A 14,496-nucleotide genomic window follows, 5' to 3' on the forward strand; every position below is an offset into this window, starting at 1 on the left:
TGCAGTGCTGAGACCATCTCAAGTTTCCTTCATGAGCAGAAGGTGCATCAAGCCCCAAAGGGATGCTGCTTCCCATTAGGTCCTTCATCAAGTTCCTGCTGGCACACTCCCTATGCTGCATACAGGGTCCTTCACTACGCTGCACACGCACAACAGGCATGAACTGCTACAGGAAGAACCTCCACAACCAACGTCCTTACAGACCAACCGAGCAGCAACAAGAGGTCAGAGCTCTACTGTCACCATTCATCTGCATTCTCAATCTGAGCTCTCCGGATGAGAGCACTGAGAAAGTGTCCAAGACGGTGTGCCACCAAGGCTCCCGTATACTTACATCACTGGCAATATCCCTGGAAGCTTTTGCAGCCTTGATGGGAATGGCATCTGCACGCAGGTCATAGCCCTTTTTCTTGTCTTCCTCCATCGCCAGCCGGTACATTTTCTGAAAGGTAAGCAAGCATTCCCCACGTGAAACAAACAGCACTTCTGCCTGGATCGTCTCCGTCCAGAACTGGACTCCAAAGCCCAGACAAACCACCTACCTCGCTGTAGTTCACTTTGTTCTGCTGCGCCAGCAAAATACCAGGGGTATCTGGCATAATATGAATGCTGGTTTTGTCTTTCTCCCAGGCTGCTATGTACGAGCGCTGAAAAGATGAGTACAACACGCAGTAAGAACACACAAGAGCAGAGCAACAAACACAAAGACCAACCCAGCCCTCTTCGTACACACACACGCACACTGTACTGCACCAAGACCTCCCAGTCCTCCACCCGTTCTTCTCTCCCACATCACTCCCAAACACTGCTCCAATTACACCCAATGCACAAGGATCTAAAGCAGGGAGCACAAATCCCCAGCACAGGGCAACGCATCATCACTCCAGGAAAAAAAAAAACAAAAAACAAAAAACAAAAACAGCTCTAGAGTCCCCCTACAGGCAGGGAAACCTCCTTCAGGGTGCAAACACAAAGAAAGCTCACATGGTTCATAATCTCAGAGTTGTGCTTGGCCAGAACCATAGGCATGGAGTCAGGAAGGCTCGTGAACTTGATGGTGTCCGGGTGCTGTCGGTACTTCTTGTCACTCAGGATCATGCTCGCTCGCTTGTTCTTCTCTTCATCCAGTGAACCCAGTGGGGACCAGCCAATGCCTCTCAGCCACTGCAGGTCAGACTTGTACACGTTCTGAAAAGACACGCAAGGACACGAGGCAGCTTAGCAACATCCTTACTGGCTCTGTCTGCTAACACAGATTCCCTGCAGCAACCCAGCCTGGTAGTGGTTTATTACACCCATTAAGCTCAGCTTCCCTCACACCCAGGTTTAGGAAGCACGTGCAGCCTACACCAACACAAGTGGCCAACAATTCATTTACCAATTGTCCTCCAGAATCTTCACTACTAAACGCTCTGCAGCAAAGAGGGGCAAAGATCTACTCCATTCACCAACTGCTGGCTGGCAGAAGCGCACGAGCAGCTTTACTCCTCAACACCTAATGCTCCTTAAACCATTCCCATCTGCACGGATGGATGGTGTTTGCCCACATTTGGTCACCCAAAAGTGAAAATTTCATTCTTCTGCCCTCCCCATGACAAACAGCACTTTTGGACACAAGCACCAATCGCTCCCCCAAAACTCTCAAGGTAAGGCACAACTCTTCCACAAAGACAAAGAATGATGTCACACAAACATCTTCCACACCATGTCAAAAGACATCATTCAACTCTCAGAATGGCAGCATGGGCACAGCACAGGCTCACAAAAACAGCCATATTTTAGAGTCCCCAACTCCCCAGCTTGTCCAACAGTGGAACACAACACCAACTTCCCCTTCTCACACACCCACTAAAGGATAACTCACATCACTCTGAAGGTCGTACACTTTCCGCGCTTGTACAACATCGTTCTGGTCTGGCAGGCAGGTCCACCGATGCAGAAGATGCTTGTAATCAACATCGCTGACCAGCTCCTGACATTTCTTGGCCAACACAATGCCCAGCATGTCCACGGGGCTGCTGAAGTGCGTCTTTGTCTTCTCAAAGGCTTTCTTGTACTCCCTGTCACTCTGAATCTTGGCTACGTGCATCGACCACATCATCTTGGGATCGTCCTCTATGTTACGGGCTCCAACATGGTGGCCAAGCTGTTTCCGGTAAGCTGTTTTATACTGATACTAAATGAATGCAGAAACCGCAGTGTTTTCAAGAAGCAATTTGAAGTTCTCCATTTGTCAATAGACTTGTCAATTTTTTATATTAAAATATATATTAAAATATATTATATATTTTGGCTATATTTATAGCATTTTACAGTAATTTTTATAGTTACATTATTTTCACTTATAAATTTTTTTTAATTAATTCAGCTAACTTTTCATAATAAACAAGTAGACATTTCTGTGCAACCAGCAGGCTTTTAGTGTTTAGACTCCAGATCTGTCCATCTCTTAATAAGATATCATTCACCAGTAATCTTTACCAGTTTCATGGCACACCACTATTTTCCACTCAGTCAGACTTACTTCACTGGCGATGTCTCTGGATGCCTTCGCTGACTTGAGGGGTATAGCATCAGGAGGAAGATCGTAGCCTTTCCTCCTCAACTCTTCATATCCTAACTTGTAATGTTTCTGTTGGAGAAGAATTTAAAGTAATTGTTATGATAACGGCTGTGGAGTGTTTTCCAATATGGAAAAAGGTAAGCTGATCTAACCCACAAAATACTACCTTTTTATTCCATCTATTACTGAAAACGAATAATCAGATTTCAAATATGGTTTCATTCCATAGCTTACATAATGTACATTTTGTAACTGATAATATGAAATACATCAAGCCAAGTTTATTTTTTCTGATTAACTCATCTGAGAGCAAATTTGTACTAGAAATATAAATCTGAGTAAATAATAGTCTTCTACAGAGGTGAATAATACAACCCCATTGTTTGCTACATTCCATTTCAATGATAATTATTTCTCTTCCAGACTTACGATACAACAGCTAACGTTTCTTTACTGTTTACATGTAGCTGATATATTTGTTCCACTATAACCAAGAATTTGATGTAAAGTAATGCTAAATAATTCTAAGAAGATAATTTGATATAACAGACTTTTACCAAAACAAGAATGACAGTCTTAGTAAAAAACTACTGAAAATGTATCTATTATGTTAATACGATCTGTAAGGATGAAAGAGAAAGCATCAAACTTGCATTGAGTAACTTCTTGGTTTGCTTTCTTTTCTAGTAATTTCACTTCCACTTTAAAATTTAGCAATTTACTCGGGTATCTCAATGCATAACAATTTTAACAGGTATGCTAACAATCGTTAGATTGCTGAACCTGCTCCACTCCATTTTAAACTACAGCTACAAAGGGTAAATCCAAACTGCATAAAAGGAATGTTATAGAGGCATACTTACATCACTTGTGTTGATTAAGTTGGATTTAGCCAACAAAATTTCAGGAGTATCAGGCATGATGTGAACTTGAGTTTTGTCCTTGTCCCAAGCCTCTCTATACAGTATCTGAAGGGAGACATGAATAAAACTGGTTCATATGCATGGCAGTGAATTCAACTTACCTTTTCTCTACAGTAACACATTAATGATGTACCGTGCAAGCAGGAGTGACTGAACAGCACAAAATATTTAAATAAAACAGTACATCAACTTCTTACTGAAAAACCTTTTTCCCTTCCTTACACCCATAAAGGGTCGAGGAGGTAACATTATGTCAATACACTGCCATACAACACAGTAAGGATTCTATTTGCAGTTATTACTGAATAAATTAGATAGTCCTAAAGACTTAAATCTCCTGAATAAGACACAATACTTCTTCACAACTGAACGGTAAGGCACAGACTGCAAACACTGGATACCTGTATATTCTAATTGTATTCTGGTATGGTGACCTTTATAAACAAACGTATACTAAAGTATTCCTTCATTTACTGGATCTAAAGCAACTTACATCACTTCTGTTTTTGGCATTAGATTTTGCTAAGATGATATTCATGGCATCTGGGATACTTGTGAACTTAATAGTATCTGGATGCTGCCGGTACTTCTTTTCACTTAGTATTTCAGAAGCTTTCTTGTTCTTTTCGGACTCCAGAGATCCCAAAGGACTCCATCCTATGCCTCTGAGCCACTGTAGATCTGACTTATAAAGATTCTGTGAAGGAAAAAAAAAAATCAGATTAAAAAAAAAAAAATCAAAAAAATCATAGCATATTCTTTCACTGTCCATGTATTAAACCATATTAAAAGACTACCTGGTGTATTATCCTCAATTTGAAGTTCACTGATGTCAAGAGAGAGTTATTAAACATACTTTTAAAAAAGTAGTAAATATTTTACATAAAATGAATAAATCAAATTCAGAGAAGACTTACATCACTCTGTAGTTCGTAGACCCTCTTTGCTTGGGTGACATCATTTTGGTCTGGTAGACAAGTCCAGCGGTGTAGCATGTGTTTGTAGTCTATATCACTAACCAATTCCTGACATTTCTTAGCCAGAAGGAAGCCTAACATATCCACAGGCATGTTAAACTTTGTCTTCCACTTTTCAAAATCTTTCTTATACTCCCTCTCACTCTGCATCTTAGCTACTTGCATAGACCACATCATCTTCGGATCATCCTGTAAGCTCCGGAATCCAATATGATGTCCCTGTTGCTTGCGGTAACCCTCTTTGTATTTGTACTGAAATTATAAATATTGTATTATTGAAATTGCAGTAAGAATCAGGCAGTGATAAAATATGTAAGGCAAATATATTCACTCAATTCAGTGTTCCTCATTACCAATGAAATAAGCAACTTGCTATGGCATCTCATGTAAAGACTTAGCAGCCCCTCAATTCATGTGCATCATTGGGTGTCTGTGAATGTCTTCCCTGGGAAAAAACTGAGTCCCCTGGACAGGAAGAGTGCATGGCTCTAACAGTAGTCTCCTGTGCCACTGATTTATACAGCCACAGCCCAAAAGCTGTCAATCTGCACTGTTTTGATAAATAAAACAATCAGCTTAAGCACTGACCATGTGTCCAACGATTGATGAAATCTCTTCCATAAATACAGAAGTTATATTAATATCAAGTTATGGAAAATAATAACAGTACATGTGTTGCCATATCTTCTACTTAGTTGTAAAGAGGATTTCAAAGTAGAGGCACTGGGACCAACTTCCTGATGCTCTGAAGATGTAACAATCAAAAGAGCAGACAATTCAGTTTAAATTGCTCCTAACTTCCTATGACCAGCCACTTCATGGGTGAACCACAATCTTTTGAAGTGCCAAAATATAAGAATCCCTTTCCTTAAAATGCTGTCTTCACTGACAAAAACAGACCAGGAAATGTTTTATCAGCAATGATTATTGTTTTTTTTCAACTACAAGTCAATCCTTTACAGAGGGGTGCACATAAGAGTACACTTCAGACAGAAAGAAATGTTGCTTACGTCGCTTGCAATGTCCCTTGAAGCTTTGGCAGCTTTCACTGAAATGGCTTCAGGTGTGAGGTCATAGCCCTTCTTTATCATTTCCTGCCAGTCGAGCTTGTATTGTTTCTAAAATTGAAAACAATTTTAATTAAAAAGCCTTATTAATACACATGGCACTTTCTACTTAGATCTTTATTTTGAAATGAAAGGGCACCTTGAAATTGGAAGTAGATTAATTTAACATTAGTTTGAAATGTAAAAGAAAGCATTAAAAAGCTCTACCTGACTGTAGTTCGCCTTGTTCTGCTTTGCCTGTAGAATATCTGGTGTATCTGGCATCACATGAACTTGAGTTTTATCCTTCTCCCAAGCCTGAGTATAAGCATGCTATTGGAAAAAGGAACATCAGATTATTAGTATAGGTGACAAAAGCCAGCCCTTGCAGGGTTTTCACCTTTCTGTCTGTGCACTTTGATTACGGATGGGTAAAAAGCAGAAGATGTTAACTTAGATTTACTTTACTACTTGATGACTTAATCCAGAATTAGTCAAATCAGGATCCAGTCTTGCTTCTATTGAGGGCTACCCACCAAGATTTTCAAGGTCAGTAATTGCTATATAAATATGAGAAAAATAGATGTTGGAGAGGTAACAATGAAAAAAAAAAAAGAGCAAAAGATTGATTTAATCAATGCTTCTTAGCAGTAACTGAATATTTCAATTAAGAAAAACATTGTAAAAGGAGCCATCTTTAAGCAACAGTCATTCTTCCCTGGGGAAACACCGCTATGCGAAAGTAGTAAAATTGACTTATACAAAGTTTATTAACATAGGTTATATATGAGTGTCTGACTAATGCTCCCCATAAATACTCACTTTATTCATTATATCTGCGTTGTGCTTTGCAAGGACCATATCCATGGCATCAATCTGTTTTGTAAAAGGGAATATGCTGGGATGCTGTCGGTATTTCTGGTCACTTGCAATTTCTGTAGCTTTCTTAGATTTCTCCACATCCAGAGAACCAGCAGGACTCCAACCAATACCTTTGAACCATTCATTGTAATCCTGTTTGTATTCATTCTGCCAGCCAGGAAACAAAAGTGAAGATTACAACTTACAAATGGTTCACACTACATTATTCTGTTCTTTCCAAAACACAATGAGAAAAAAAGAAAACAGGAATAGATGTGAACGACAACGAGAAACAGAAACTTACATTACTTTGTATCTGATTCATGTTCCTGTACAATTCAAAACTCATTGCATCTGGTAGAAGCATATAGTGGTGTATCAGTCGTTTGTAGTTGGCATTGGTTACACGATCTTGTGCCTCCTTAGCTGCCATGATACTGAGTGCATCAGAAGGTGTCTGGTAATGAGTCTTGCTTGTCTCATAGGCCTTCTTGTATTCACGATCAGACTGCATCTTAGCCACTTGCATATAATGGACAAGTTTAGGATCATCCTGAAGGCTGCGGAAGCCTACAAGTTTTCCCTTGTCTTGTTCATAACCTAATTTGTATTTATACTGTGCAGAGAACAGAGACAGAGATTTTAGTTCTATGTCATTTGTTTAACAAGCAACATCTACCTTGTGAGGAAAAGAAAAAGTAAATTAGGATCTTTACATTATTAAACAAACACTAAGATTATGGAGGTGGTAGTTCTGCCTGCTTCTTGTCAGGGAGCTTAAAAAGTCTCAAAATTCTATGAGGGCCCCATCAAAACCAGTATTCATGAAACATTTTCTTGAAAAATGCAAATTCCATATGCTACTTTATTCTGTTCTTGCACGGGGTTCAATGTAACTTGGGATGCCACTGCTTTCTAACCCCATTATAAACTGTATAATGAGAATATGAAGCAGACTGACAAAAATCCAAACCAACACATAAGATCTGATTTGAAGACAGTCCTTTGGAAAACATGAACTACTTCTTTTTACACTGTAGCTTAGAGATAACCTTATTAGCTCTAAGATGAATTATCACAAGAGCTAGAAGCAGGATACATCAGCCCACACTGTTCCCTGTTACTATGTTTGTACTACTACCACTATTTGGCTTGGGTATCTTAGTGATAGTCTGAGCCACGATCAGAAAACTTGAATTTGTATCTAAAGATCAGGCATATATCAACAGATCTGTATGGCACTTCTATGAAGTTAGTTTGTTCAAATGAATCACAAATCATTAATAAAACCACTGGGTCAATTTCTTAAACCCTTCCTCAATATCTAATCAACTCTGGACACCATGGACTACACAGACCAAACATCAGTTTCATCTTCCTTAGCTGCTTACTACCTGGTGAGAACTGAGGGACTATATCGCCCTCACACTTAGAACAGTGGTAGAGCAAATTGATTTTTCAGTGGCTGCTCCATCTCATATGTTGTCAAGACAAAGGGCTATAAAAAATAACGTGTCCTTAGGCCCTCATTTCACTGCTCTCCCAGGCTGACTTGACCACAGCAAAACCCTTGTCACTGATATACACAAAGGATTTCAGAATGGTCATGATTCTAGAAACTTATATTCTCTGTATTTAATTTAAAGATGAAATTTAATAAAGCTATCACTAGAAGAACATCCCAGAAGCAAGAGTAATTTAAGGCCATATTTGTTCTTTTCCAGTTCTTGCAAGACTAACATGTGTATATCTTTCTCCTGAGAGTCTTCCATGCATCTCCTTACCCTTCTAATGGAGAATTTGTTCTTTAACCATGCTAGAAAAATGCATTAGAATATATCAGAATTATTTACAAACAAGAAAAAACAGACTTCATAGAACTGGCATATTGAGTTGTGCCAAGAAAATGAAATTGCTTGTGGGTTTTGTTTTTTTTTTTCAGAACTTACATCACTAGCAATGTCCCTAGAAGCTTTGGCAGCTTTAATAGGGATAGCATCAGATCTGAGATCGTACCCTTTCTTTCTGGCTTCTTCAAAAGAATGTCTATACATTTTCTGTGAAAGGAAAGAAAAGACACATCCTTTAAAAAAGCAAAACACACAACATGTACTTGAAAAAGTCATACTGCATACATTTTATATGTCAGCTTGCGACACAGATTATTCATATGTTTAATACTCTTTGAAAAGCTGTTTAAGCCATTCAGGCACACAAAAACATGGATTCACCTTCAAAATTAACTCCAGTCCTTATATGTACAAATCAATGCAGCTGAACTGCACTATAACCAGTAAAAATAACTAGAACAAAAGAGCAAATATCTGCATTTCTTTTACATATGCACAAAAACTGGTGAAAATTTACATCTAAAAATGAGATTGTCTATTCACATGCAAATAAAGATGTGTACAATTACAATTTTTATTGTAATTTTTTTGTAATTTTTGTAATTTTTTTGTAATTATTTTGTAATTTAATTTTTATTTATCAATTTAATATTTATTTATCAAATGCAGATTTAACAAACAGCTACTGAGAAACATCTATAATGTTACATAAAGTTCAACCTTCCAGAAAGAATTCTGAACCCACTACAAAACACTGTGTGTTAGAAAATATAATGATAAATACAGAAACAGCATGAATGGTGCTCAAACTGTATTATTTTGTTAATAATTATTATATTTTAATGACCTACATGAATGCTACGTAACCTGTCCATAAATATTATTGCTGTCTCTTGACAACTTTTGGTATTTAATTTCAGGGAAGGACAGTGGGAAAAGGAAAAGCATACTGTGGAACTAACACAGGCTAACAAAGTGAGTATTACAGAAACTTTCCTATGCTGTTATTTATTTCTAATTAAAAAAAAAGGAACAATTTTTTTTTTTTTTTTTTTTTTTTTTTACAAACAGTACTCACATCACTTATATTAAATGCATTGGCTTTCGCTAAAGCAAACTGCGGAATATCTGGTGTCATGTGAACCTTCTTCTTGTCCTCCTCCCATGCTTGTTTGTATTGGTGCTAGAAGAATAAAGCAAAAAAACACGTCAGTTTACCAAAAAATTGTAACTGTAACTATTTTTATTTTAAGTACAATCTTTCTTTACAGTAATGCAACTGTTAGTATGGTAAGACCACCCATATTTTTTTAAATCAGGAATAGCCCTTACGAAGATAACTCTGCAAGTCCGCAATAGAAGTTGAAGAAATACCAATCTTGCTACAATATTTTATTGCTTGTCTCCTTTCCAGCAGTGTGTTCAAGTACATTCAACAGAGAACAATAGCTATCAAAGCCCAGTGAAAAAAAGTTGTTAAAAAAAATAGGCTGTTAGCTATCTTGCTTGGAAGATTACTAGCTTATCTCATATAAAATAAGCATCAGTTGAGAGAGAAAACTTCCTTTTCTTAGAGGAAGTAAAATTTAAAGAAAATTCAGGTGATCCCTCCAAACTCAGTGCACATGAACACAAGGCATTTCTAAAGGACAGCAGTGGATTCTGTCAGTTCAGCAGAAGAATCAGAAAGTAAATATCTCAATATATAAGAGCACTGACATTATGCAGCAATTTCACACTGAGATAACAACCATCAGATTATACAGACTATATGTTTAAAAGTTTAAATGCTATTTTCAAAAGGGACTCACCGATATTTTCGGCCTATAAACTATTAGAAGTCTACAATCTGTAATGTTGAGTAGACCGTATGAAGAAATTATCAGGGTTACGCTTTGCTTTAAGATATAGTATGGCTCTAAGATGAAATACAGTGACAGTCAAGCATTTTCATTAGCTGCCCAAACTGACAAATGCAGAAGTTATTAACCCAAAAGACTACATATATATCTGTACATACATATATGTATAACTGATACCTTATTTCTGCAAACTTAAATAAGTTGTGATGAACATCTTCTTACCTCATCCATGATTTTAGCATTATGTAAAGCTAAGGCCATATTCATGGAATCCACAGGAACAGAATACTTCAACTTGTCTGGATGCTGACGGTATTTCTTTTCACTAAGAATTTCCATTGCTTTCTTGTTCTTCTCAGCCTCCAGAGAGCCCAGTGGCATCCATCCAACACCCTTCATACTTTCATCATATTCTGCTCTGTACTGATTCTGGAAGCAGAAGGAAGAGAAAATAATTAGATGCATGTGAACGTCTGAAAATTTTGACACATCTTCCTTTATGTAATGTATATTAGATTTTGAATGCACTTATTTTAAGAAGAATCGAACAGTATCAAGATGCATCCAGTGTCTATTTAAAAGTTTTGTTGTTGTTGTTGTTGCTGTTTTTACAGTACTATCTGTATTTTATTATACCACTTGTAAAGTGTTCAGAGTGTTCAGAAAGATATGGATTGCTCACAAACAATTACATGCTAAGGCCCTCTTGAAGAAAAGAATAAGCCTGAACCACTGCACTGAGAAAAACAAATTAAAAAATACACACACACACACACACACACACAGACTTATTTGTTTATCTTCTCTAGGGTCTAAATATCCCAGAAATTCTGAGAACACAGCTACAGAGCTGTGAAGATGTAGACATCTTCTTGGAAGTGTAAGATAAAACCTGATGCAAAGTGAAGCTTCTCATTGCCTTGGCTTGCACAAGAAGGACTGCTGCTGAAGAGTCGGACAGGATGTATAAACAGCATGCATCCATTTCACTCCATAAACATAATTATTTCTGAGCCTAAATTATTTTAATGATAGTTGTAATTCAATATTTCAGAGTCTTAAAAATATACCATGGCTATCATTGGAGGTCTCATTTTATTTACGTTTTAGCATTGAACTGAACTAATTTCACTATGAAAGCCGCTCTATTTGTCTTACAGTATTCTCTCATAAACTAAGCATTATTGTACTGGTAAAGCAAAGGCTGAAGAGTCTCTCACTTACATTACTTTGTATCTGCATCATGTTTTTGGCTAATTCAAGACTCATAGCATCGGGCAAAACATTGTAGACATGGATCAAGTTTTTGTAGTTTGCATTTGTAGCCACTTCCTGTGCTTTCTTGGCTGCCACAACACTGAGCATGTCAACTGGAGTATGGAAGTTAGTCTTTGCCTTCTCGTAATCTTTTTTGTATTCACGATCAGATTGCATCTTAGCCACCTGCATGAAGTGCACCAGCTTGGGGTCGTCTTCAAGGCTGCGGAACCCAATATGCTTTCCTTTCGCTTTTTCATGGGCTAATTTGTATTTATACTGACAGCAGGAAAGAGAAACAACAGCAAAAGAAAAAAAAAGTACATTATTAGGCTCAAGTTTATCTCAGAAAAAAAGAAAAATTTATTGTTTTTCAGCACAAGATCTCAGGCTTAGTCATTTACACATATTCAGTATCACAAAATAGCCCAGTGACTATACGAGTTTTATAACGAGCAAAAAGGCACAGTTCAGTGTTACTCCTGAAACAAGCACTGCAAAGACTTATCAAAGCAAACATATAACTGAAACCACACTTAGGCATAACAGAGCAAAGTTCTGCCTGGTTTTGAAAAGGTTCTGAATGCTGCTGACAAACACACTTACATCACTTGCAATGTCTTGGGAAGTTTTGGCTGCTTTTATTGGAATAGCATCTGGCCGCATGTCATAACCCTTCTTCTTGTCTTCCTCCCATCCAGCTTTGTATAGTTTCTAATTCAAAACAGAAAAGAGAACAGGTACTCTATTATGAAGGCGGAAGTACTGAAGTACCCTTAAATATTTTCAAAAAAGACTTAAGAATTACACCAATTTTTGATCTATACAACAGACACTGAATGTCCTCACTGAACACAGCAACTTACATTACTCATTGTGATCTGATTCACTCTAGACTGCAGAATTTCTGGAGTATCTGGCATAACATGAATGCTGGTCTTCTCTTTGTTCCATTTATCAGTGTAGAGCCTCTGCAATTACAAAGATTTACAACTGAAAAGGAGTTACAGTTATAAAATATAAGCTTGCTCTTGTTTTGCTTATGTGCAGTAAATAAGATTTTACAGAATGAAGTTGCATAAGCACTAAAAATCACCTTTACAAATATACCTGCAGGGTGCCAACGTTACATTCCTCATCTTTCTTTATTATTTCATTCGAGAAATTTGAAAAGTATCTTTTGATAACTACTGAATATTTAAATAGAAAATTTTAAGTCTGCAGTCTTCCCTGCTTTATGTATATCTTCAAATGCAAAGCATAGATGTTTCTTTTCCCATGCACTCTCTTGACATAGCAAACAAAGAATAAGTTCCAGTGGTGTGTGAGATAACTAGGGACAAACTTAAATAATTCCCAGTTTCTTACTGACGCTTGCAAAAGCAGAGAAAATTTTACAGGATTTGGTTCAGCTCACTATTAACAATACTTACTACAGAAAAACAGCAAAGGTTACCAAAGCACTAAAAATCTGCACAAGACATTTCTGATCACAGGCACAAAAGTGAAACCTTTAATCTTTATAAGCCTGAAATGAAACTCTCTTAATTATGCTTAGAGTTTGAGGCTATTACTATCTCTCAGCGTCCAATGTTAGCCAACTAAACCAGAGTACCCACTGGAAATTCTTATGACCTCCGTGGGAATGCAAGTGTTGCAAATTTTGCAAGATGAAGACCCTGTCCATGGCTTAGCTGTGATCATCTGAACAAGTTCTCACCTTGTTCATAGTCTTGGCATTTTGTTTAGCTAGCACTTGTTCCATTGCATCCAGTGGAATAGAGTACTTCAGCTTGTCGGGGTGCTGGCGATACTTCTTTTCACTGAGAATCTCTGAAGCTTTTTTGGCCTTTTCTACCTCCAAGGATTGAATTGGCAACCAGCCAACTCCTCTCAGCCAGTTATTAAAGTCTGCTTTATACATGTTCTTTTAAGAAATAAACAAGGCAAAACAGTGAGATAAGGGAAATTAGAATGCCCATATACATAGAAAATAAATAAATAATCAACCAAACACAAACAGATGAGGCCTTAAACCAACTCCTGGTCATTCATTTTTTAAGTAGAACTTACACAAGCTTGCTAAAACCACTGATGTTTTCCAAATGCTCAGCAAAACATTAAAAATCACTGGGGATAAAGAAACTATTTTCACTAACCCACCATTTAGAACTCACACTACATAACAAATGCACAGACTTTAAAACAAACTTTGAACAGTAAACATGAAAACCTGACAAAAGTCAGTCAAATACATGGAGACACAAAGAAAGTCGTTATCTGCTGAGAAAGTTCCCTAGAACTTATCATCTGCACATACTTAGAATAACCTTTGGAAAATATCCAGTTAAAGACCAGATCTCAATCCACTGTTAATCTGATATAGTTCATTATCTAGCCTTAAAAGGTTAACATTGTGACACAGTAACACTAAAAAGAAAAAAAAAAAATGAGCTGATTAACTGTTACATACATCACTCTGCAGCTGCATCATGTTTCTTGATAGCTCCAGATTCACAGAATCAGGCAAGAGAGTATAATGGTGAATGAGCTGTTTATAGCCTGTGTTTGTAACAGCTTCCTGAGCTTTCTTGGCAGCTGTCACGCTGAACATATCCAAGGGAGTATGATATTTGGTCTTGGTCACTTCGTAATCCTTCTTGTATTCACGATCTGATTGCATTTTGGCCACATGCATGTAATGAACAAGTTTGGGATCATCCTGCAGGCTACGGTATCCAACCTGTCTGCCTTTATCTTTCTCATATGATTCCTTGTACTTGTACTAGAGACAAAGCAAAAGAAATCTTTATCTACTTTGGAAATACAAAACATACTATTGATAACTTTAATACACTGAAATTCAAAACGGAATTCACTTTCAGCCTTTTACAAAAGTTAGTAAATTTATTTCTGTGTTTCAAATCTCCCTTCATAGCTTGTGTCAGATGGCACACCAAACTTCAATGTTGCCAAATGACTGTAGCTGCCTGAGAAGATCCACGTATCTGTACAGCTCACGAATGCCAGACAAGTAGATGCACAGGTCTTTACATGTACAGGTCTTTGGCAGCTAAGAACACAGCTTAGATAAGTTGTCACACAGAAACTATCAAAGAAGCTGGTGGATACTTGAAGCACATATAATATACAGCCC

General features: G+C 37.4%; 1 protein-coding gene across 50 annotated transcripts in view; it reads right to left on the reverse strand.

Annotated features, from left to right (window-relative positions):
• NEB (nebulin) overlaps window positions 1-14,496 on the reverse strand; it is a 119,752-nt gene that overhangs the window by 83,842 nt on the left and 21,414 nt on the right. For 49 of the 50 annotated variants that reach the window (XM_040704391.2, XM_025152552.3, XM_025152542.3 and 46 more), the window contains 20 exons: window positions 13,813-14,124; window positions 13,060-13,266; window positions 12,206-12,310; window positions 11,946-12,053; window positions 11,307-11,618; window positions 10,305-10,511; window positions 9,299-9,403; window positions 8,320-8,427; window positions 6,675-6,986; window positions 6,332-6,538; window positions 5,738-5,842; window positions 5,474-5,581; window positions 4,404-4,715; window positions 3,980-4,183; window positions 3,427-3,531; window positions 2,525-2,632; window positions 1,865-2,176; window positions 985-1,188; window positions 543-647; window positions 335-442 (listed from right to left, as the gene is read on the reverse strand). In XM_040704391.2, coding sequence (XP_040560325.1) covers window positions 335-442; window positions 543-647; window positions 985-1,188; window positions 1,865-2,176; window positions 2,525-2,632; window positions 3,427-3,531; window positions 3,980-4,183; window positions 4,404-4,715; window positions 5,474-5,581; window positions 5,738-5,842; window positions 6,332-6,538; window positions 6,675-6,986; window positions 8,320-8,427; window positions 9,299-9,403; window positions 10,305-10,511; window positions 11,307-11,618; window positions 11,946-12,053; window positions 12,206-12,310; window positions 13,060-13,266; window positions 13,813-14,124 — 3,654 coding nt within the window. The remainder of the gene's footprint in view (window positions 1-334; window positions 443-542; window positions 648-984; window positions 1,189-1,864; window positions 2,177-2,524; window positions 2,633-3,426; window positions 3,532-3,979; window positions 4,184-4,403; window positions 4,716-5,473; window positions 5,582-5,737; window positions 5,843-6,331; window positions 6,539-6,674; window positions 6,987-8,319; window positions 8,428-9,298; window positions 9,404-10,304; window positions 10,512-11,306; window positions 11,619-11,945; window positions 12,054-12,205; window positions 12,311-13,059; window positions 13,267-13,812; window positions 14,125-14,496) is intronic. The other variant, XM_040704414.2, reaches the window with a different exon arrangement.

Source organism: Gallus gallus, chromosome 7 (assembly GCF_016699485.2).
Source record: "Gallus gallus isolate bGalGal1 chromosome 7, bGalGal1.mat.broiler.GRCg7b, whole genome shotgun sequence".
Lineage (NCBI taxonomy): Eukaryota > Metazoa > Chordata > Aves > Galliformes > Phasianidae > Gallus > Gallus gallus.